The sequence below is a fragment of the Lactuca saligna genome, chromosome 9 (assembly GCF_052625555.1).
Source record: "Lactuca saligna cultivar CGN05327 chromosome 9, ASM5262555v1, whole genome shotgun sequence".
Classification (NCBI taxonomy): Eukaryota; Viridiplantae; Streptophyta; class Magnoliopsida; order Asterales; family Asteraceae; genus Lactuca; species Lactuca saligna.
Window position 1 is genome coordinate 44,219,904 of NC_136425.1, and position 25,980 is coordinate 44,245,883.

At 33.4% G+C, this 25,980-nt stretch overlaps 1 protein-coding gene across 1 annotated transcript; it reads left to right on the forward strand.

Annotated features, from left to right (window-relative positions):
• The first annotated feature begins 3,286 nt into the window (after positions 1 to 3,286).
• LOC145016290 (uncharacterized) lies at positions 3,287 to 10,261 on the forward strand. The gene is made up of 8 exons (XM_078974657.1): positions 3,287 to 4,052; positions 4,152 to 4,596; positions 4,726 to 5,131; positions 6,156 to 6,498; positions 6,608 to 6,639; positions 6,723 to 6,933; positions 8,346 to 8,615; positions 10,173 to 10,261. The coding sequence occupies exons 1-8, from the start codon at positions 3,287 to 3,289 to the stop codon at positions 10,259 to 10,261; spliced, it is 2,562 nt and encodes an 853-aa protein (XP_078830783.1).
• Positions 10,262 to 25,980: the final 15,719 nt, after the last annotated feature.

Sequence of the window (25,980 nt, forward strand, 5' to 3'; positions counted from 1 at the left end):
AAAGAGTAGATCTAAGGTTTATATGCAATATGGGCTCATAAAGGTAGTGGATCTGAGCTCCTGGAGCTCAACTATGCTTGGATCTAGAGACCAATCAACTTATTTCGAATTATCATGCACATACAAGCTTGGAAATGAGCCAAGAATGTCTTAAATGAAGCCTTAAGCATAGAAACATGGGGAAAATGGGATATACCTCAAAGGAACTGCTGAGAGAACACAATGGTGCTTGGATGGCTTCCCTTCTTCTGGATCTACTTCCCTTTTTCTTCAAAACCTTCAAGAACACACAACAATTGCTTCAACCCTTCAAAGAACAAGCTTAAACGAGGGTTAGGAGCTCTAGGGGGTGAATGGGGGCTGGCCTGGGGTGAAAAGGGGGATTAAATAGGGTGCAAACCCCAGAAACTTAGGGTTTCATCCAACAACGGTGACTCGCCGAGTCCAGGATATGGACTCGTCGAGTCGCCAACTTAAACGTGTCCCGGGGTCCCGTCCCTACTCGGCGAGTCGGACCTATGACTCGCCGAGTCCAAGGCTTAAAAAGGAAAATACTCAATTAAGATTTACATACTAGAAACCAGGTGCTACACCATTCATCAACGAACTTTGGATCGTCCTTTGATAGTTGTTTAATTATTTTAGTCAAAACCGATTCTAGTCCATTTTCCCTCTTAATGCACTAGGCATTTGGAAAATTTTAGAATGGTCAAATATTATAGCATATGCAATTGATCCTATACCCGAAGTGTATGGGACGTGATGTATAATGTCTTACATAAAGATATGATACTTTATCAATCTTCTACCATAACATTTTATGTGTCATGTTCTCACAATTCGAACTATGAAAAGGGATGTCGTAATCATAACCGAATATTGAGAATGCACTGTGTATCCTTCATTAAATTTATTAACATTTCTCAATCTAAGCTTTAGATTTTGAAACGAAGTATAATATTCTCTCCCTTAATTATAGCAAAACAACTTTTCAACCCCTATAACTTTGCAAAGGGAATCTTTGTTCCCTATAATTAATATTGCTAACTTGCAATACTTACCATCATAATCACACTCCCAGTAACATGTTGATTATTTTCTTACCGACATAACACTTATGCTCCCACTAGCTTTGATATGTATTTAGAAAACAGTTGAACTTCCAAAAAACAATGCTTATTGAATTCCTTGAGTTCATATTTTTAATACATGATGCTTTGATAAGTCTTTATCTAAGTTTCTTAAACTCATACACCTTTGCCTTAGAAGATTCACATGTGTATCTACAAAAATTCAGAACTTATGTTACTAAGTCCCAAATGTTCAGACTAATTGCCAAATCTCATAATTTGAATTATAAAAAGGGATGTCGTAATCATAATCGAATTTGAGATTACAATTATCACAATTGCTTTCTTCTTAAAATCTTTCTTAATGAAAGCATGTCCTCACAATCATTTTAATGAAGAAGAGAAACCTTATGACACTTAGATTTTATGGTGTATGTGTTCCTATCCATGTGAATTTGCAAAAACCAAGGTTTGCGACAAATCCAAACTCATATGGACTGAACTTGTTCAATCTTTATTTCTCGCCTCATGGTAGCACGAATGCCCACCATTGCTTCCAGGTTGTCAAGAAGCTCACCCTTACCTATCAATGTACTTTCATTGATCAGGATGCCTTGCGTCTATGCAATCCAATTGAGAACTCATAGAACTCATATGCATAGATGACTTAAACTGGAATGGTACAGAGAACAAACTTGTGTCAACACAATAGGTTGTAAACCTCAATTCGCGTGCTAGTGATGATTGATAAGGTTTATTCTTGATTTATTCTCGAAACTTTTTCAAAATCATTAAAACTCCCACTGACCTCTTGACATATATGATTCTCTTATCAAGAAACATTCCTTGACAAAACAAATATTTAGGAGTTAGTGTAGTTCTTATCAAGACAAAACACTTCACATAATTGGTCTTAGTTGGTCTTTGTCTTATCCAAGACATCACAACTTACCAATTTCAAATGCGCAAGAATAATAAAACCCTTTTCCAAATTACTCATTTGATGAGTGTTATAAACCTTCTTAAGACATGTCACTCAATTCACAATCTTGGAGTATAACTCTAAGACTCAATATTGGCACGAAGTATAATTGACTTCTTGATTTAACTATTTCCATAATTCTCGATTCCTCTTTTTAGACATACAAATGCACTAAGACTCACTTAAAGAATCAATTGAGAAATGGTTCTTAATCATTAAGACTTATCATAAAGCACAATAAAATGTACTCTCCCTTCTTCTTTGAATGGAGAAACTTTTATCTTTCTGCCATATTAATTCTTCTTATTCGTTCTGCCATTCATTGAAACTCTTTCAATCAACTTAGAATTACACTTAATCTTATAAGTATAACCATATTTACTAACCCTTAGTAAATCATGACGAATATTTTATATTTCTTTATGGTGGACTTGACCAGCGCACAAACAAGTGTATCTGATCTCCTAGTCCTTCACTTGACTCTTAGTCAAGGAATTAGTCTTAATTTGCCAAATATGAAAGTTGTTCATCCATCATACAATGCATGTTGCATGATTCCAAGTTTCTGTTCAATTGAAACTTGGCAATGAGAAACTCTCCCTATTTGGTAAACTTTTGACATTTGTTAGAGTTTAGATGCTGTAATATGTCGAAGTGTTAGTTGTTACGAAGGGTCTTTAGTCTTCGTATGAAGATTCTTCAGAAGTAATGTTATTTTTACTAAGGCATTATAATGAATAGCCTTAATGTCTAGTCCTAAGTATTTTTATTATGCTTTTGTACTCCTATAAATAGGGGTCTGTACTAAGTGAATAGGAACTTTTCACTAAGACTTTACAGAATATTCTTTGTACTCTGTAAAATCTAGAGCATAATATGAGTTGAACCAAGATTATATTTACTCTCGTGTTCATCGTTTTTCTTCTTTCTGAATTCTTACATGAATTGATCTTTAAACTCGTTTACAAATCTCATCAATTGGTATCAGAGCAGGAATCCTTTCTGTGATCTGATTTTCATATGATCAAAAAGGTTTTTGAATCTACTGTTTGATTCAAAAAGTTTCCGTCCTTTTTGAATTGAAAATTTCTTCCTGATCTCAATCTAGGATTTGATTCTGCAAAAATATTTCTAAATCGAGTGTTCGTTGTGTGATTCTGAATTGAATTATACAATTTGATTTCAATTTTCTCAAAAGTTTTTGTATCATCTTGAAGTTTTTGTCCGTACAACAATGGCATCATTCAATTTGAATTCGATGACATCATTTTCTCATTTGCTTGGATCATCCACAAAAATTCCAATGCTTATTCCAGAATATTATGATCAGTGGGCAGATAGGATGGAAGATTACTTGAATGGATTGGATGAAGAATTATGGAAATGCATCACAGGAGAAGTCAATCGACCTGCACAAGTTCAGTCAATCGGAATGTCTTCAAGTAGTTCAGAAGTTGATAATCAAACCAATCGTCTAAAACGACTGGAGAAGAAATGCATGAGGGAATTAAGAGGTGCGTTGCCTCCTGTTGTGTACAATTATGTTAGAACATGCAAAGCAGCTAAAGAAATCTGGAACAATCTCAAAGACAAATTTCAAGGAAGTGAAAAGACGAAGATCACATCTGTGAAACAATGCCTGGTGGAACTCAAAGATTTCAGACAAAAAGAAAATGAGTCTATTGAAACATACTATGATAGGTTCAACGAGCTAATCTATCGTTGTAACCGTTATAGTATAATCAGGTCACCAGTGGAGTACAATTTGATATTTGTAATGGGACTTCGAAAGGAGTGGAGAAGTGTGAGTATGATGGTGAAAAATCAACAGAGCTTTGATACTTCGACTTTGAATGACTTGTACAATCAATTAAAATCTCATGAAAATGAAGTTAATGAAATAGCTGAGGAAGCAAAAGCAAGTCTTGGTGGACCATTGGCACTAGTTTCGAAGGTCTCAGAAAGAGAGAATGAAAAATTGAAGTCTGATGAAGAAGAAGGTTTTCTAATGAATTCTGATGATGAGGCTGTTGCATTTTACTCAAACAACAAAGTAAAGAAATTTTTTAAGAAACCTTTTAATCCAAAGAAGTCATCAGATTCGAAGGGTAGTTTTGAGAACAAAAACAAAATGGATGAAAAGAAGAAAGAAATGAAGACAGATTCGAAGAATGAAATGGAGCAAATGAAGATGATGTTGAAAGGTGATACAAGGATTAATTGCCATTATTGCTATGGAGCAAATCATTTGGCAGCAAATTGCTTGTTAAGGAAGAAGGAAGAAAAGAAAAATAAAACAAAAGATGAAGCATACTACACTGAGAAACTGGAGGAAGTAAAGAAGAAAACAAAGGATTTATCATTGATGGCTGATAGAGAAACTGAATCAGATGGCACATATCAAATATGGTCTTCGGGTTCAGATGATGAAGAGATGAAAAATCCAACTCATGGAGCTATGTATGCAAAGATGGAAGAGGATTCAGATGATGAACAGACTGACGAAGTGTGTGGGCAATGCTTCGTTTCGAAGTCTACTGACAGGTCGCCCATGACTACCAAGGTACGTAACATTCTTGAATCTTTTAACATTCCAGTTTCTGCATATAATTCTGAGTTAGTATCTTTTGATGAAACTGTTACTTACTTTGATTCAATCGTTGTGTCTGCTAGCAATGAAGCGAAAAAGTTAAGTGATCATTTACTAGAGACAAGAAAAATGTTGGATTCAAAAGTCACTAGAATTGATTACTTAGAATTGCAAGTTTCAAATATTATGGAGGATAGAGAAAAATTAGCAAAAGAAGTAAATTTGTTGTTAGCACAAAGAAATATTTTCTGTAATTCAACAAAAAGATTGTATGGAAAATTAACTGACTTACATCATTCGTGTGAGATAAGTAAGGAACAACATAGAAAATTACTACCATATTTAGCTTATGATAGAGCTAAGGTTGATAGTATTTCATATGATTGTGAAAAAGAAATTTCTGATTTCAACAAAATTCCAGATGATAGGTTTAGATATGGTATTGCTAAAGTCGAAGACTATCTTGATGCTAATGATTTAGTAAAAATTGTAAATGAAACCTTATCTAAATCAGAACAACTTCGAATTTTGAAAAAGACTGAGAATTCTACGTCTAATTGGGAAACTAATATTGCTGATATTGAAAATAATTATGATAATATTAGTGAAATTAGTGATTTAGAAGATGTAGATTGTTCTCAATTGTCTGTCATAAATGTAGCAAATTCATTTAAAGGGAAAGACAAATGTGAAGATTTATTAATAAAAATTGAAACTGATAAACCCTCAACTTCGAAAGTTTGTGATATGGAATTTGTGGAAATACATGAAAGTTAAACTGATGATAGTGACAATGAGGAAGAAAATACAAATTCGAAGCCTATTCAAAAGGTCGGAAGAAATTGAAATTCCTCGAGTTGTTGTTGATCAAGTCTATTTGAATACACAAGAATTTGAGAAAATTCTTAATGAAAAAGGTGCTCATTATCTTGAATCGAATACTGTTGTTTATCCAATTTTCAAATGCACTGATGATGTTGTCTTCCCAAATCAAGTCTTCGTAACAACAGGTAATGTTGAAAACATAAAGCCTGAATTCAAAAAGATGATTGAGGAAGATAATATGCAAACATAAAATGAAGGATTCTTTTCAAATCAAAGTATAGTTGAAAACAATCTTACAAAGAATTCATATAAATTTCAACATCAAAAATCAAAAAGAGTATGGGTTGAAAAATCAAAAGTTGAAAATGTGTTTAAAAAACACGAAGGTGTTAAAACAGAAGTTAAAGCAATCAACAAAGCAATAAAATTGAATTCAAAGGAATTTAAAGTTCAAGTTGAAATTTTTTCAAAAGAAAATAATATTTCGAAACGTCAAGCGAGAAAAACAATTTTTTGGCAAACTGTTGAGCCATCAAAAATGAGATCAACAAATTTTTCAAAAAGACGAAAAGTTTTTAAAGAAAAATCAGAGTCTCAAAATTTTGAAAAGAAAAATGCTTCGTTTTCAAATAATGAATCAAAAGTATCAAATGAAACAAAAACTACAATACCAAGGATTTTTTTTCAGAAAAAGGCTGCAACACAAAATTCAAAGTCACAAATTAAAACATCTTATCATGAATCATATCTTTCGAAACCAAAAGTTGATTATATTCCAAATTCAGCAAACTGTTATAATCCTTTGAAGAAACAAGCTGACAAAGTCTCATATGCAAAGGGAATAACAACAAAGAGAAATATTGATCATTGGTTGGAAGGAAAAGGAAAAATATACCAATCAAGTAAGTTTTCGAAAGAACAGATACATGAAGCATATGATAAATATGCCAATCCTTCAACGAATGGTAGTTCATCGTCCAAAGAGTCACATATATCAATTAAAGCTTGGCAGCCGGTCATAAAAGCAAAAAGTGAAAAATAACAAACTCAAGAAGAGAACGGTGTAATTAGTGAAATTTTGAAAATAATAAAAACTCATATATCTAACCCTTCGAATGAAAATGTTAACTTTATTGACAGTTTCAAAACCAAAGTTTGTGATTGGGTTAATGGTTGTACATTACAATTGAAACACAAACCTAATATGAATGGACCCAATAAAGATTGGGTACCTAAATTTTTCCAATGATCGCAGGTACTTTGTGACGAGCAATATGATAACAAATGGTATATTGATAGCGGTTGCTTACGTCACATGACTGGGAAGAAGGAAAACTTGCGTGATTTTCGAAGTCTAGAAAATGGAGGAGTGGTTAAGTTTGGCAATAATCACAAATGCAAAGTCAAGGGTTATGGAAAGATAACAAATGGAAATTTCACTATCAACAGAGTTGCATTTGTTGAAGGTTTACAACACAATTTGATAAGTGTTTCACAACTTGTTGTGGGCACTGGAAATCAAGTTCTTTTTAATGAAGAAGGAAGTGTCATTTCGAATGTTAAGAAAAAGGAAGTTTTACTTAAGTCAAAAAGAAAAGGTGATATGTTTACATTGGATATTGTTCCTATTATAGGCAAACATGATGTGTGTTTACTTTCGAAGACTGTTGCCGATGTTAGCTGGTTATGGCACAAGAGATTATCACATCTCAATTTTTGAAACATCAACAAACTTGTCATATAAGATCTGGTAAGAGGTTTACCCATTCTTAAATATGATAATGACAGTTTGTGTGCAACTTGTGAAGTAGGAAAACAACAAAAACAAGGTCATCCTATCACAATAGATTCGAAGATTGTTGAACCCCTCGAACTTTTGCATATTGATTTATGTGGTCCTTCAACAGTTGCTACTCTTAACAAGAAAAGGTACATTTTGGTAATTGTAGATGATTTTTCAAGATTTACGTGGGTTTATTTTCTCAGGTTAAAATCTGAAGTTCCACAAATAATGATTGATTTTATCAAGAAAATGGAAGTTTCATTGAAAAAGACAGTTCGAAAAATTAAAAGTGATCATGGAACTGAATTCAAAAATCATGTCTTTGATTCATTTCTGGTGGAAAAAGGAATTTCGCATAATTTTTTATCTCCTTATACACCACAACAAAATGGTGTAGTTGAGAGAAGAAATCGATCATTATGTGAAGCCGCAAGATCAATGTTGGCTTATTCGAATTTACCTCAATATCTTTGGGCTGAAGCTGTTTCAACTGCTTGTATTACTCAAAATCGATCATTGATTCATAGACGGTTTGATGTTACTCCTTATGAAATCATCAATAATCGAAAACCTAATCTCAATTTTTTTTTCATGTTTTTGGATGCAGGTGTTTCATAATGAATCTTAAGGATAATATTTCGAAGTTTCAAACAAAAGCAGGTGAAGGAATTTTCTTGGGATATTCACACAATTCAATTGCTTATAGAGTGTTAAATAAGAGAACTCGCAAAGTGGAAGAAACTTTTAATTTGACATTTGATGATCATTACATTAAAAAGTCTAATCATAAATTTGCGAATTATCCTATTTTGCAAAATTCTTCAAATATAGATGATTTAATTGAAATGGATGATGTTAATTATGATTCGATTTTTGGTATTTCAGATCAAGCAATTGATGTAGAAAGAAATGCAACTGATAATCAAACATCATAATATTCGAAGAATAACAATGATTCAATTTCGAATTTGAATCTAAACCCAAATGAACAAGCTGATGATCTAGTGGAGGGGGAGCACTTGGATTCAAATAGTTTTGTTGAGGGGGAGCATTATAGTGAAAGAGATAACATGTAAACAAATGTTAATGTCGAAGAGGAGCCAATTCTTGAAGAAGAGTCGATCAATGAACCAGAGCAAAATATCGAAACGGAGTCAATCATTGAGGGGGAGCCTATACTTGAGAATGATCAAAATCATGAAGAAGAAAATTTTGATGATGCTGATGATTCAATTTCCATAATTGGATCAGAAACAGATGTAATGTTCGAAGATGCACTTTTGGATTTTGATCCTAATTATCCACCATTGGATAAATGGACAAGAAATCATCCAAAAGATCAAATTCTTGGAGATCCACAAGCAGGTATAATGACAAGGGCATAACTTCATGCACGAAATGAGGTACTGAATAATCATCAAGAGTTATGCATGTTTAATGTTTTTATTTCCAAAATCGAACAAAAGACAATTAAGGTTGCAATGGAACACTTTGATTGGGTTGTTGCTATGCAAGCTGAATTGTCTGAATTCGAAAGAAACAAGGTTTGGAGATTAATTCCAAAACCTGTTAATGTGTCAATTGTTGGACTCAAATAGATTTATAAAAACAAAACTGACAAAGATGGAAACATTATTCGAAATAAGGCTAGACTTGTTGTTAAAGGATATTCTCAACAAGAAGGAATTGATTACGAAGAAACATTTGCCCCTGTTGCAAGACTCGTGGTTGTTCGTATTTTTCTGGCTTTTGCAGCTCATAAAGATTTTGATGTCTATCAAATGGATGTAAAATGTGCATTCTTAAATGGAGAACTCGAAGAACTTGTTTATGTTGAACAACCTCCAGGTTTTATAAACACAGAACATCCTGATCATGTTTATATTTTAGATAAAGCTGTATATGGGTTAAAACAAGCACCAAGAGCATGGTATGAAACTTTAACATCCTTTTTGAAACAATCTAAATTTAAACAAGGATCAGTTGATCCCACTTTATTTCAAAAAAAAATTGGGAATCATCTGATGCTTGTTCAAATTTATGTTGATGATATAATTTTTGGCTCAACTGACCCTGCTTTATCTAAAGAATTCGAAGATCTGATGAAAAGCAAATTTGAAATGAGTATGATGGACAAAATTAATAACTTTTTGGGTTTGAATATTCGTCAAAACAGGGAAGGCATCTTCATTAATCAGGAGAAATATACGAAGAATTTGTTAGAAAAGTTTGGAATGACGAATAGCACAAGGTTACGAATACCAATGGCAACGGGCATAAAGCTAACTCCTTCGTTAGATAAATCAGCTGTTGATATTACTTTGTATCGAAGCATGATTGGGTCTTTATTGTATTTAACTGCAAGTAGACCTGATATTATGTATTCTGTTTGTAATTGTGCAAGGTATCAATCAAATCCACGTGAACCACATCTCACTGCAGTAAAGAATATTTTCCGATATTTGAAAGGCACTACTTCGTTAGGATTGTGGTATCCTTCGAAAACAGGGTTCTGTGTACAAGCCTATTCGGATGCGGATCTTGGAGGATGCAGTCTTGATCGTAAAAGCACAAATGGTGGATGTCAATTGCTAGATCGAAAGTTGGTCAGTTGGCAAACAAAGAAACAAACATGTGTTTCCATTTCAACTGCTGAAGCTGAATATGTTGCTGCAGCTGCGTGCACATCACAAATAATTTGGATTCAAAGTCAATTAAGAGATTATGCAATTAATATGAAAAAGATTCCTTTATATTGTGATTCACAAAGTGCAATAAGAATTTGTCATAATCCTGTGCAGCATTCGAAGACCAAGCACATTGCTCTTCGATATCATTTCATCAAAGATCATGTTGAAGAAGGAAATATTGAAGTTCATTTTGTAAAAACAATGGAACAATTGGCAAATATTTTTACAAAAGCTTTGGATGAAAAATCGTTTCTTCGTATCTTAGATGGATTGGGAATGATTGATGGAAATTCACTTCAATCTGATAAAAGCGAAGAGTGATGGGTCTAAATCATTTGGTGTATGGACGGAAAAGGAGATTCAGTGTTCAGAGGTTACTGTTCATGGTCAATGCTTTGAACGCTTCGCATTCGGAAGTTTTTGAAATAAATATTCAGAGGTTATTGTTCAAGTCAATGGGTTGCATGCTTCGTATTGGTACACATTTCAACTAAGGTTAGATTTGTAGTTTGTTTATTTTTTTTATTTTTGAAAAACCTGAAAAATCAAAAATATTTTCTTTTATTGAAAAATTAAAAATCCAAAAAGATTTTGTTTCAATTTGTCCTTAATTTTTTGAAAAATTACAAAAATATCAAAAATATTTTTCATTTTTTAGTTTTAACATGTGTATTGTGAGTTTTGTCAAGTTTCAAATACGAAGGATTCATGCGTCTGGTTTTGAAGGAAAGGTATGATCTCGATACATTTTGGATTAGTTAGGATGTCCCTAGAAGCATGCTGTTGCATGTTGTCTCAAGCCTCGAATGATTCTATGTATGAGAGATGAAAGCCTTGATGAAATTATCTCATGAAAATTTCTACCCAACAAGGCTTGTATTTGCATAAATCAACAAGAGCTACCTTACTCTTCTCAAATGAGTTAAGAGTTTTCTGTTTTGTCCAATATAACAGAGGTACCCTTCAATTCTTAACCAATTTTTTAAACCAAACAATTCTTACATTACAAATATTCGAAGATTTGTCCTTGAGGTCTTTGATCAAACCAATCAAAACCTAGACAAATCACAAATCTGTGTTTATGATCTAATATCATGAGTCCGTGATAGTAGTGAAACCCAAAATATCATAAACCTTAAGGAATTGACGGGGAACAATGTTCCAGATCTTACGAAACATTTGTTTCAGTACCTTTTATACTCCAAATCATATTCATTTCTTTTGAGTGATCTTAATCAAACATTCGAAAACTACGATGTTTGTTCCCAACAAGATCAAGCATAAATGTTTTTTTTTTATGAATATGATTTCCGTGTGAGTATATTTTCAAAATACTAGTTACTCTGAACATCATTCGCAACCAAGTTGTCACTGACTACACTGGTTATACAACTAATTTTGTTTACAATTTCTCACCTTATTTTAAGGTTGATATGTAACGAAATTTTCGGAACCACCCGTTTAACCTATAAAAGAAACCCTTCGAAACTTCTCTACAAGTTATCGATTGTAATTCACGGTAAACCAAACAAGCTGTTAATTATCTCTCTTGGTATTTTCGAAGATATCTTTGACTGGGATAGAAGTGTTTTTGTGTCAAAAAGAAATTGTTGACATCACAAGTTTTCAAAAAAATAATTCCTTGTTTCTCATCTAATTTTTTTTGGAACACAGCACACACGAAATCCTTGAGGTTTGAGTGACACCAACTTAAACTGATGATTTCGAAATTCTGGCAAATGACTTCGCTTTTTTAAACCTCAAAGTGAAAGAGCCTGACCTCTATTTCGAAGGCATCCGACGGTTACAATTCTTTTGGGGAATACCAAACAGTCCTATCTCTTGATGACGCATGGTGTATGCTAAGCGTGAACGGCGTGTTGACAGTTACGATTGTTACTTTTTGATGAGTACATTCCGTTTTTCAAGGTGCCATGTCAGCAAGCATTTAATGCATCCCGCGTCAAATTCAAAATTCTAGGGTTACATATAAAAGGGCAAATCAGAACTCATTCACACTTTACGCAATTAAACTCTCTGAAATACAAAATTCTCTGTGCAATTCATCCTCTTCATAAGTTCTTTACTCAAATCATCATCAATGGTGACTACTTCATCACCAACTACAGACGAGATAATCAGTGTTCCGATTCTAAAGATCCAGGGTTCCAACTATCAAGTCGAATCGGATTTGTCAAAATATCCAGAAGAACTTCACATGCTTGTGGTTGCTTTACAGAATTCAGTTCTGTCTAAATCAATGTTTGATTCATTTGCTGCTCTGATGTCCTGGTTGTCAAAGGCGGGTTCTACTGCATCATACAACAAGGAGACAGGTTGTGTGGAATTCACAATGGTTAATGATACAAGAATTAGGGTCTCCAAGCGGTTATTTTGCAAGATTTTGGGAATTCTGAATTCTGGTCCTTATGATGAAATTTCTTCTTCACAAGTGGTGTTCATGTTCAACGAGATGGGTCATCAACCTCCATTGAAGCGAATCAGTGATTTCAAGAAGTCGGGGTTACCAACAATCTGGAATTTTTTATTTGGCATCTTTCTTCGATGTCTTACTGGAAGAACTGTGGGACTTGATAAAGGACGGATGGAGGTGTATGCAATGATAGCTGGGTTGTACTATGATTTGCAAGTCGATTACTCTGAACAAGTATGGACAGAGTTCTTAACAAGCATTTCGAAGACGAGTGCTAAGCAGGGGATTTCTTGTGCAAGATATTGGAGTCTGATAGTCCAATATGTCTATCAGAAAGAAAAAATCAAAGTTCCGGAATACGAATACAAAGCAGTTTTCCACATGTATGGTAGTCCGAAGGAGGTGCATGATGATCCGGCTATCTTTACCACAATTGCTCGCATTCCGTATGCGATGCTCAAGAAGGTGGATCCCACGAATAATATGTTGGTGTCATATTTACAATCTATTGACACAACCGTTGTTACTGGGATGTTACAACAAGAAGAGAAGAAGAAGTCGAAGAAATCAAAGAAGACAGATGGTGAGTCTTCGGAAAAAGGGGTGAAAGCAGAACAAAAGAAGCAAGCGCTAATAGTTACATCTAGAACTGTCGAAGAGGTGTCTCCTGCTTTAACTTCAGTGGCTGATACACCGGTTATTGAAGCCTCTCCATCAAAAGACACGATTCCTTCGAAGACGGGGGTTTTTCGAAGACTAAAAATCAAGAGCAAATCTCAGTTGGTGAAGAAAACACAGGTTACTCATCAAGGGGTTACTGTTCGAGAAATTCCAGCTCCAGTGTCTCCATCTTCTAAGAAACGAAGGGCTGCAGATATGGCAAAATTTTTAAAGAAAACCCAACGTATAGAAGAAGTGGAACAAGTTCCTGAGACTCCTGAAGATGAAATTCCTAAAGAAGTAGAGATTCTTCAGTCTACTGAAATTTCGAAGCGTGATGATATAAAGCTCATTGAACCAACATCTTTACCTCAGGTTACTTCCACAACTGATTCTCGGACATTCCAATCTATTATGGATCAACCTTTCACCACTATATTCTCAACACAATCAACCGATCCACCAAATTCATCATCACCTGTTGCTGAAACCATGGCTGTTGATGAGGAAACTGATAACGAAGGATTTGGAGGAACATTTGAAGCTTTTTCCTTTGATAAAGCTGAAGAAGATTTCCCTGATCATATGCTAATGACGATGAAGCAGTTCAAGACATTGAATTCAAAATTAAATTCTATCTTACAATCTCAAGCAGATATGGGAAGTGCTGGAATCACTATCATGGAAGTTGATTCCATAATGAAGGAAATGGAAAGTAGGATGATTTCAAAGGCATCAGGGTTAATACGTGATTCTGAAAGCCGCATTCTTGAGAAAACTGATCAGAATGATAGTTCTACAGAGTATAGAATCAATTCTCTAAGATTTGATTTTCTGAAGGAAGTGAAGGATTTGAAGACTGTTACGAAGGAGCGTCATGTGCTCTTCGTACAGGACATTAAGAAGGTTCGAGAAGACGTTAATATGCAAATTCGTGAACTTCGTGAAACAATGACGAAGGAGGTTCAGCCTATTCAACAAGGGTATGAATCAGTACATCAGAAGATCGACTATATTTGTGATGCGGTTGTTCAGTGTGTTCAGATGTTCGAACAAGTCAATCCTCAGATGATCTCTCTTTCAGCCACAGAAGAACAACATTTTGGAGAGTTGGTGAAACTGCTGAAAGAACTCCAAGAAATATCTTCGAAAGTTTCTTCACCAATTATTTCTCAAGAATTTCTTTCTCAAAAATTCATTCATTTCGAAGCCATTCTACAAAAACATCTTGCTCCATTGCTTCAAATTTCAAGCCTTTTGCCAAATGTATCAGATGCCCCACCAGTTGTCACATGGGTGCAAGAGGGAGAAAAGGTAGGTCAAACAATGGCTGGTGAACATGAGAAGAAAACTGAAGATATGAAGGTGGTAGGAAAGGTTTATCCTTCGAAAGTTGTTGTTAAGCCAACAATTGTTTCAGCTGCTCCAGTTATTTCAACTGTGACTACAACTGTTCCAATTTCAAGACCTATTGCAAAAGGGATTGTAATTGTGAATCAAAGTGATGTCTCTTCATCAAAGAATGTAGCTCCTCTGAATGATAAAGACAAGGGAAAAGGAGTTTTGGTTGAGAAGTCTAATAAAGAGAAGAAAGCTGAGGTGGCAACTGAAATTGAAAGAATGAGGCAAGTTCAAAGTATAATGAGACAAAGAGCTCTAGAAGGTTCAAATGTTGATAAGGGGGATCCTTCAAAATTGTACAATTACGAAACAATAGAATCCAGGGTGATGTTAGATCACATGTATTCTTTTGAAAAGATTCCGAAGAAGAGATTTGTGGTGACAAATACTGATTTTGGTCAACTTGATTTTCCAATCAACGAAATGATGTTCATTATGCCACAGTTCAAGGCTGAAACAAAGTCTATGGATACCGAAGAGGGAAAGAAGTTGAAGATACGTTTTCATGCAGTATTAGCAAAGGCTCAAGAAGAAGTTTGGTTCTTGGAGAAAATTAAGAAGGTGATATCTATAAAAATGGACGTCATTTTCGAAGATAAGTTTCAAAATGTAAAATATGTTGTGGCAAGGGCGAGTGGAAAGATACAAGAGTTTACAGTGGCGGACTTTCCATTGATGAACACTTATGATATTATCAATGTTGCCCTGATACTTAAAGACAAGTCATTCTCTTTTCTCCAAGATACAGAACCAGATGTTTTCAGTCTTGTGTGTAGGCATATAAAAACATTCTTGGAGAATTATTTTGAGTGCTTAGCTCAAACTGATGTTGAACTTGCTACTGTTAAAGGCTTTGAAATAACTGCACCAATGGCTCCTACGAAGAAGCAGGTTGAGTTGAAAAAATACGAAGATGGTGAAATTTGTTTAAAGCCATTGGGGATTATCTTTGCAGGAAAGGATAAAGCTGGAAAAGCTAAAAGATTTTTGTTTCAAACTTCTGAAGTGGAGAGATATACAAATTCACAATATACGAACTTAATTGTCTGTATGAATCATTGCAAGAAGAACTCAGAAGGAGACAAGAAGGAGATAAAGAAAGTTATATCCTGGTATACGGAAATCCGAAGAGTGTTGATGTATGTCGTTCAATTACTAACTTCATGAAGACTTCGACCTTTATTCCAAAGAGGGGGATTGTTAGAGTTTAGATGTTGTAATATGTCGAAGTGTTAGTTGTTACGAAGGGTCTTTAGTCTTCGTATGAAGATTCTTCAGAAGTAATGTTATTTTTACTAAGGCATTATAATGAATAGCCTTAATGTCTAGTCCTTAGTATTTTTGTTATGCTTTTGTACTCCTATAAATAGGGGCCCATACTAAGTGAATAGGAACTTTTCACTAAGACTTTACAGAATATTCTTTGTACTCTGTAAAATCTAGAGCATAATATGAGCTGAACCAAGATTATATTTACTCTCGTGTTCATCGTTTTTCTTCTTTCTGAATTCTTACATGAATTGATCTTTAAACTCGTTTACAAATCTCATCAACATTACCACATTTAGCAAAAAAAAAACTAAGAATCATATCCAATTTAACATTGCTAAAATTAGAAATACACAAACATCCATTTTCACACATGCCATTGCAAGGATAAATAAATTAGATAAAACTGAAGATTTATTTTATTGCGGAAAAACTTGTCCTTATAATACAAATCAAATGAAAAATATGTTATTACATATCTATAAGCAATCTATTCTAACTCTAAAGTAGCGGCTAAAAAATCTGATGTTTGAATCCACGCGATCGAAATCCATTTCTTCATGATCAGATTCAACACACTTCTTCCTTAAGTTTCCTTTCTTTTCCTCGATCCTGCAAAACATCAACATGTAATCTTATCACATCATGTGTTAAGAATCAAAAAATAGGAACTTATATGGTCAGTTAATGGATTTACCTGAAGTAGAGCCATACGTCTTGACTCTCCCATCTCTTAGATCTCTCAGGTAAATAGGGTAGCTTCGTCTCCAATGCCCTTTCTCTTGGAACTAGAAGCAAATGGACTTTTTTTGGAATAGTACAAGGAGCTATCTCATACTTAGTCCTTTCTGGACTTCCAATGTTGCCAGTGTCCAATGAAGTTTGGGAGTTTGATTTACCAGACAAGTTTGCTCTATCAGCACGCCAAATCATTGATGATTCAACAACTATAAGCAAATAGGTGATATCAATGAGCGTCACGTCGTGGTCCATCATATAGTACTCTCTTAAGAACTCACTATATGATTCAAGAAGCAACTGAAGAACCCAGTCAATAGCCAACTCACTTGAAATTTTGACACCCAACATCCTTAACCTGTTAATGTGTGACTTTATCTCTAAGACGTATGCACATACATGTTTCCCATCTTCGTGTTTACTTACCAAAAGGGCTTGAGTGAGCTTAAACTTTTCAAGCCTTCGAACTTGTGGGTTAGGGAGAACAATTGGAGGAGGTGGAGGAAGTAAAGCATGATCTCTTGTTCCTCGATCATATCGTGGAATATCATCTTCAAAAGATTCAGGAAGACCATGATTGTCAGAACCAGAGATCTAAAAAATGGGAGAAAATTCAAGTCAAGTTGAATGAGTCCTTAATAAACACCCAAATGAGTCATTAAGGCTAGGATCCAACACAATACTATACAACCTATAAGATGGATGCCGTAATCTAGTTGCAAAATATTTGAAGGTAGGAAATGATGATTTTCCAATTTCCACCATGAAAAATGAAAATGAAGTTTAAGTTTTAAATGAATTGAAACTCCTAGATCTTTTAAGATTCATAGAACTTTTCAATGACATGTTTAAATCTTGATTATGCCCTTCAGGTTTGCGACTGGGATGTCGAGGATCACAAACAAGATGTGAATAACCATGCAAATCATGTAGTGCACCCAATGCTACTATCACCTAATCAATGTGTCGGTTAGCTACACACGCTCCATTGATCTATGATAAACATCAAGCCACCATTCACTACCAATGTCAACCCCAAATTAGTGTGCCGATTAACCATACACGCTCCACTAACGTTTGACAAGGGTATGAAGTGTAATTCCATGGATTAGCATACAAGTTCACATTTTGCCTAACGTAACTATGATTTAGGAATTTGTAAAAGCATTTAGTTACTTTGTACTTCATTATAATTATAATGAAAGGTTTCGTCGTATCCTACCCGTTTGGAAAACGACCCTCCACTAGTCAAGAGTACGGTAGGTAAGAGTGGATACTCATTCAATCTCCATTTTATAGGCAATTTCCTTAAACACCCCTTATACACCAGCTTCATGAATGAGGCCTACTAACGATAAGACTGACAGTTTACTCATATATATATATATATATATATATATATATATATATATATATATATATATATATATATATATATAATATTAGACTTTTAATGTTATATATAATATAAGGTGTATTTTAAACTTTTAAAATACTAGATTATCTAATTTAATTAATTATACTTTTAATTTAATTAAATGTAAACCAAACTTTATGAATTTATTAAATCTCTTTTAATTATACACTTTAATTAATTAACAAAACCATAAGCGTGTAATTTGAACTTTTCAAAATACTAGGGTTTTAGAATTTAATATTTTAAAATTAAACTTTTAATCAAATTTTAAATTCCAAAACTTGAGGGAAAGTTTTTGAAACTTTTCCAAAACTATATCAAGAATATTCTAGATCAAAAAATTCAAATAATGCAACTAACAATTAATTGATAATTATCTAATTGTGACCTAATGCAATTTCTTGCAACATAATTCATCAAATAACTCAAATAATTAAATCTTATCTTATAAGGCAACAATAATTTGATTAATTGGTAATTATCAACTATTTTGGTAAGGATAAACACCCAAAATAAATGAAAATCAGATTTTATTAATTAAAAACGTTTTTGGTAATTATCCTAAGCCAAAACAACAAGAAAATCACGAAAATACGCTGCCAGACTCGCTGACTCGTCGAGTACCCAGTGAACTCGGCAAATTTAGTCATTGCCTCAGCGAGTCCAACCCCAAAAAGTCAAAATTTTCAATTTTCAGGCAATATTCGATCAAATAAGCATCAAATTCAATAACAAACAGCCCTAGGCTCTGATACCACTAATGGGTTTTGAGCACTACATCAACCCTATGGTGTACATGCAAAGCCTAATGCTTTGGATCTAGTTTGTCTAATGAACATGCAATTGAATATCCAAAGCTATAAACCCTAGATCTAACATATTATAAATTGAATTAGGGTTTAAAGAATACATTTGATTGTTATGTAGAAATAACAATCTATTCCTTGGCTTCAGAAAGCTTAGTGTCTCAAATGTTGCACCTCTAATGGAGTCACTAACACTATGAGCAACAAGGATGAAGAGGAGAAGAGCGGATACATCCAAAAACATCTAGAAACCCTAAAGGAAGTCTAAGCCACGTTTTTGGGGCCATAGGGGTCCTTTATATATGTAGGCTATTAGGGTTTTCAATTAAGAAACCCTAATCTAACTACTTAAACCCTATGCAGCCCATAGACTCCTTTAGAATACCTCTTTGATGAATTCCTTATGGGCTTCCCATAGAATTCGTCCAACCTATATTCCAAGGTGATCCATAGCCCAATTGTAATTATCTTATAATTACAAATCTAGTCCCCTAAGTTTAATTAATCTCTTTTAGCTACAAAATTAATTCTTAATTAATTCTCGACTAATATTAATTAAACAATATGATTTCTCCTTTAATATATTATACTTCTAATATATTAATAAATCATAACTAAACCTTTCTATTTCCATAATTCATCCTACAAGTTGCTATGGTGAAAACAACCCAAAAGGACCATGCTCATAATCGGGTCAAGTACATACCAAAATAGTTATGAACTTAGACACTAATCCAACAGAATACTCCTAAAAAAACCCAAACTTTGGATGGGAAGTTTGAGACTAGCTTATGTGTGTGTGGGTACTGTATGAGATGAAGAGGGAGCGTAAAACCCTAATCTGTTGGGGTGAGGGTTTCCGAAGTCTTTTCCGCGGCGGTTTTTAGAGAAAGACGAGGAAAGGGTGGTGGTGTAATCGGTTACAGTTATGGCTGTATATGGGATTCTGCTTCACCTGATCGTAGATTTTGAGAGATCATTGTCGGTAACAAAAAGAAAAGAAGGAGACACATATCGACAAAAGAAACATGACAGAAACGAAAATGAGGGATACAATATGCGAATGGTCAATGGTTATAAAGAAGAAATATTAGGTCAACCTATATTAATTTTGTTTCCTTAATTGCAAGTGTAAGAAACTAGAAATGCCCTTTTTGATTTAATTAAATATTTAATTATTTGTTAATTTGTGATTAGTACATTTAGGAACACAATAGTTGCTAAGAACATTTGAACCTAGATCTTTCTTTCTCTCTCTCCCCCCCCCCCCCCTCTCTCTCTCTCTCTTTATATATATATATATATATATATATATATATATATATATATATATATATATATATATATATATATATATATATATATATAAACTCACACTCATCTATATATACAAAGATAGATAATATGCAACCAAAATACAACACACAAGAACACATACATATGAAGTTTATAGGTGAATCAACTTAATTAGTTACATACAAAAGTACTCATTATTTGTATTTTATAAATTCTACCACAATCACAAATTATTAAGGCAAACTAATTACAAATTTTGTACAAAAGTTTTATTATATAAAAATAACAAAATAATTAGACGGAGTGATTTTGGCATCGTCTTACAAAAGCGAAAAAAAAAAATTAAATAGCTAATATTTACACTGATTTTTGTTTTGAATTTAAATTTTAAATTTTTTTTGTTCCAGTTGGTTTTTTATTCAATCTTACAAATTATTTTTTTAACTGATAATCTAAATATATGTAAATATAAAATGTCACTCAATAAAATATAATCAAACCACAAACTACAAAAGTTTTTGATTTTACCAGCAACAATATAACGTTTTATTCATCACAACGACCTCTACTTTATAAACAAGTCTCGTTTGACCATTTATTCATACTTTGTAAGTATATGTAAACAAGCAAAATTTTAGGGAATAAAAAACATACGCTGGAATTATATTCAAAACATATGCAACCCAATGTACAACAAAATATTGAACTTTAACTGAGAAAATGTCTTCTGTTAAAAATTGCAATTAATAATTAACAGATATATTTTTTTTCCTTTTTAGTTACCAAATATTTTTATTAAAAAGCAAAATACACTTGTTAACACGAGGACATGGCTATGATTAATATACAAACATTAGTAAAAAGTACGACAATGAAGATGAAAAACAAGAACTCTTTAGAACCATCGATACGATTTTGGATTTTGTAAGACGGTTTTTTATTCCACCAAAACATTGAAAGATGGAATTTTGAGCTCTACCTGAGATTCTTATAGGAAAGAGTATTGAAATGGTTAGAATAAAGCAGTTGGTTAATAATAATAATTAAATTACGAATATGTGTATACCACCTCATTTTTGTTTCTACTTGTTGCATGCAATGATATGGTAGTCTTGTGACATTGTAGTGATTGACTATATATAAGTCAGTTATAGGAAGGAGAGAGTAATTAATGGTAGAGGAGATGAGACACATGAAGCAAAGTTTCGTTGATGCATTGCTTAATTGTTTGATTTTGATTAGGTCATAGATCGAGCCTATGATTTATATGATAATGTAAGGGGGATTTGGGATCTAAAACATGGGTTCAAAATTTCATAATTAATCCCCATAATTACCTCCAATTCATGATATCCGATTTTAGTAAAGACTAATTAGTGGTCTATTTATGTCTATTTATGTCTAGTGGAGCTGTATACCAAGCTTAATATTCATTTTTTAGAATTGATTTACATAATCATGTTCTGAATTCATGGTGTTCGTTGCATTTGGTAAAGATTAATAGCTTCATTTTCTCCAAATAAAGAGTAGTGGTATTTACATTAGATTATGGTACTTGTTGTTGTAAATATTGTACTTCTTAAATTTTTCAAAAAAAAAATTCAATATACTTAATAATATAGTAAAGATTATCGAAGTAACTATTTTTGTTTTATCGATTATCGTGCCACATAGGATCTTATGTGGATTTGTCACAACTATGTCATCTAGGGTTTTGAATTTGTGGACCCTATTTGGTGCTTGAAACCTGTTAAACAGATCAAGTCACGAAATTAACCAGAAAAAATAGAGTTCATTCCCTTAGAACGTAGGAAAAAAACAATATGAGGGACCTTTTAAATAAAAAACCAATAATTCATAAGGTTTTAATGATATTATCTCTTTTGTTAAATATTAAGCAAACTAATATCAACATAATACATATGCAAATAATACTTACAATAAATTTTCAACAAATTTAACATAATTAAAAACATTTTTTTTAACATGGAGACCAACTTAGGGTCTGTTTAATTTCCCTTTTAATTAGGTCTAAAGGGTGGACTGGGACCAAAAAACTCAATTGGAATGTTTGAACATCTTCTTAAATTTTGGACTCGGTCCAAAGAAATATGTTGATTCGGTCCCTTATTTTAGAGTGAATGAATGGGACATATCGGCTCCAAAATAATCAATTCCTGTTATGGCCTAAACAATCGTCTACAAAGAAGCACAAATCGGAAGTAGAAAGTGATTCCACAGCCTCCGTCGTATTCCTCCACAACCTCCGTCCTCTTTCTCTGTCGGTTTCCTCCGATCACGTAGCCTCCGACCACCCTTCCTCCAACTCAGGTGCCTGCTCTTTCTCCTATGTTTTTTATTATCGATCACCTTCATTGTTTCCCAGATAAGTTTTTATTCAACAACGGTTTTGAATTAACCATGTTTATGTTCTTATGAAATCATTGGTGATTATGAAAGCTTTTGGAGTGAATGTGAATTGCAGGGAAGTAATGAAATGAGAAAAGGGTACATGTGTAAAACAAGAAGTAAATATGGGCATTTTGTTTTCTATTAAATGTATGAGAAATGTGTAATAGTAATATACATCTACCATAAAGTTATTGGGTTGGTTTCAAACTTTCTTGAATATGGAGTTTATATAAAATTGCATAAATGGTTAATTGCATAAGTGGTCCGATGAAATTAAGATTCAAGTATTTTCAGCATCTTTCAGCCTAATGTCATCAAGATTTAAGCATCTTTGATCAACATTTTGGAAAAAAAAAAAAAAGGGGGAAATAGAATATGCATATTTTTCTAGAATCAAGAATAAAATCCATTGCAATTTTTGGTGCAATATAAAGTTTTCCATCAAGGGGTAATATGGTTATTTTTCATCCTTTTTAATGTCTTTATAAAAAAAAATATAATGTTATAATTAAATGGTATATCATAAAGGAATTTTTATAAAAAAAATGTTGTTTGAGGGTAATATAGTCATTTTGCAATGTGTGTTAGATGCAAAATCAAACAACAAGTTTAAATAAGAAGTTAATTTAATCAGAATTTCTAATCCGGTCAGCTTCTAACCCAATTAGCAACTATCAAACGACCCCTTAGTATATTTTCAATCACATATCCTTAGTTTTCTAGCATTTTAATATGAATTTGAGTTAAAAATTCTATTACAAATAGATTACAATAACTTAAATTATTTCACCACTACAACATGAACTTTACAAAAAAAAAGTTATTTTGAAAGTCTTAGTGCATTGGTAGTCGGCAACTATATGTAACATCAATTGGTGTCGCCTCACATGCCACATCACTAATGGTATTATAACACCAAGTAACGAAATGATTTTCATGTTTTAACAAAATGTAACACTAACTTTTTTCCATGTCATTTTCTTTTTTGTATTTTTTTTGAGTTTGTTTTTTTGTTTTTTGTTTTTTTTTTTGTTTGTCTTTTTTTTTTTAATTAATTAAAGAAATATATATTGATAAAATATAATATTTAAAAAACAAAAAAAGACATAATTTCAAAAGATAACATTTTTTTCCACGTCCTAATTAACACAAATAATATTTAAATTAGATCTAAAACCATAACGTTTTAACAATAACATTGTTTTCCTAATTTTATCATTCATTGCTTGTAGTACTGCTAGATCTTCAGGCGCCAAACTCTCCTCACTAGTCCGAAGAATTGACAATTAATGTGTCATTAGTTCTCTCTCTTTTTTGCTCCTACTTCTTTCGTACTTGCCTTTTTAGGAACTCCAAGTGATGACGTTTCAAGTTATTTTTTTTATTAATAAATTGTGTTCATCGAATTTCGCTCTCATTTCTGCTGCCACTTTTGCTTTCACCTCAACCACCTTTGCATGTCATGCAGTGCGCCTCGCTTTTTCGCGTCTAGGCGGTCGTCATGGTGGGATATCTCCTTGATATCATCCGGGATGTCATTAGCGTCGACTTTTAGGTTGATGTGAGTCCGTGCATCCGACACGTCGACCGAGCTCGAATTGGGAGACCTTTTGGATTGAACCCCCGACGATGTAGGAGTTTTATTCCACTTTAGATCCGCTCTCAACAACTCCCATAATTTATCGAACTCGAAAACATGTCCCATTTCAACCCGATATTGTTCTTTTGCATATTTGAACAAATCGAAGTCGTTGGTTCCACTTTGATATTGCACCTCAAGCCGATTGTAAATACCGTTGAATTTGTTGCACCGCTTACTTATTTCACTCCATTTGTTGCTTAACATGTCATTATTATGATACGGTTTTTTCTTCAACATAGTGCGTAATTTTTTGCACACCGCGCCCTAATAAGCACCTTTATTCATTCCATTTTTGTGGAGTTTGTCTTTTGAAGCAGTACACCATGCCACGTCAAAGCATATTCCTCCTTCGTTGTCTGCCATTGTGGAACGTTTGCATTTTCCGTTTCAACCACTATCGATTTCCCTTTAATTTTTCCTTTCCCTTTCCCTCTGCTACTAGCTCCCACTTCCAGTTCAATCTATGGTTGTGTTGGAGGTGGTGGTTGGGTGGTTATTTGTTGCATCGAAGCAAAACTAAGGAAAGATTTTTTTGTAAATTTGAGTTTTGACCAATAGATTTTGTTGAAGGTACAGTGAGTTGGGAAATTGCAGTGATGATGAAGCAGGATTGAAAGCGGTGCCTTGGTATGAGAGGCAAGGTTGTGTTTGATTGTGTGTTTGTGTAACCCGTAAATCTGTAAATCTGAGAGGCAAGGTTGTGTTTGATTGTGTGTTTGTGTTTGATGATGGAGGGGGTGTGTTTGGGTTTTGCTCCTTTTTTTTTATTGAGAAGAAAGTATAAAATGTAGAAAGAATGAGAGAAAGGTGAAAAAATTAGGTTAAAATGTGTATTTATATAGAAGATAAAGGGTAAAAGTTTTTTTTAATTTAAATGTTGCCCGTTGCAAACAGTCCATTACACAACATCCCTTTGTCGCCTTTCAATTTGTGGTAACGAGCACGAGATTCGCCATAAAGAGAAGCAACAAGAAGCGAGGGGGGTGTTCCCCCCGTTACAACGCTGTTATGGCGTGTCTACATCACCCATAACGAGCAATTCCTGATCAATACCTCATTATCTTATAACTTCAAATAAGTAAGGAATTGTTAGAGTTGAAGTATGTTATAAGTTGTCGAAGGTTATTTTGTATTTGATGGTGATGTAATGTTATTATAAAGGCATAGTTATTTCAAAGCTGTAATGTTTTAGTCCTTTGAATTTTTTGTGTGCTTTCTACTTTTCCTATAAATAGGATAGGATACATAAGATAGAAAGAACTTTTGATATTCTTCTGTCTGAAAAATCTTTGTATCGTGAAACCATAATAGAGCTGAAACCAGATTATCTGTGTGTTCTTATTTCATTTCGATTCTGATCTCATTTCATAACTCGATTAAATAACTAATTCAATTGGTATCAGAGCAGGAATCATACTGCAATGATCTGATTTTCATCTTGTATCGATCGTAGTTTGAGTCTCGTTTTGGATTCAAAAGTTTCCGCACTTTTGATACTGAAAATCATCTTTGATCTTCAGTTGTGATTCGATTCTACAACTAGTTTGTTTAATCGAGTGTTCTGTTGACTTTTTCTGGAGAATTCAGTCATTAATTCTTAAATTTCAGAAGCTTTTTGAAGAAATTATCCGCACATCAGTGACGAGTTTTAATATGAACACGATGACACCTTTTCTCATTTTATAGGATCTTCAACAAAGATTCCTATGTTTATTCCAGAATATTATCATCAATGGGCTAATCGCATAAAACACTACTTGAATGGACTGGATGAAGAGCTTTGGGATTGTATTAGTGGAAACATTCTTCCTCCAATGAATGTTCAAAATATTGGTTCATCTGCTTCATCTCAAAGTGTTTCTGATCAAACTGCAAGATTGAAGAAGAATGAGAAGAGGTGTATGAGAGAGCTTCGTGGTGATCTACCTCCAGTTGTTTATAACTTCATTCGTAGTTGTAAATTAA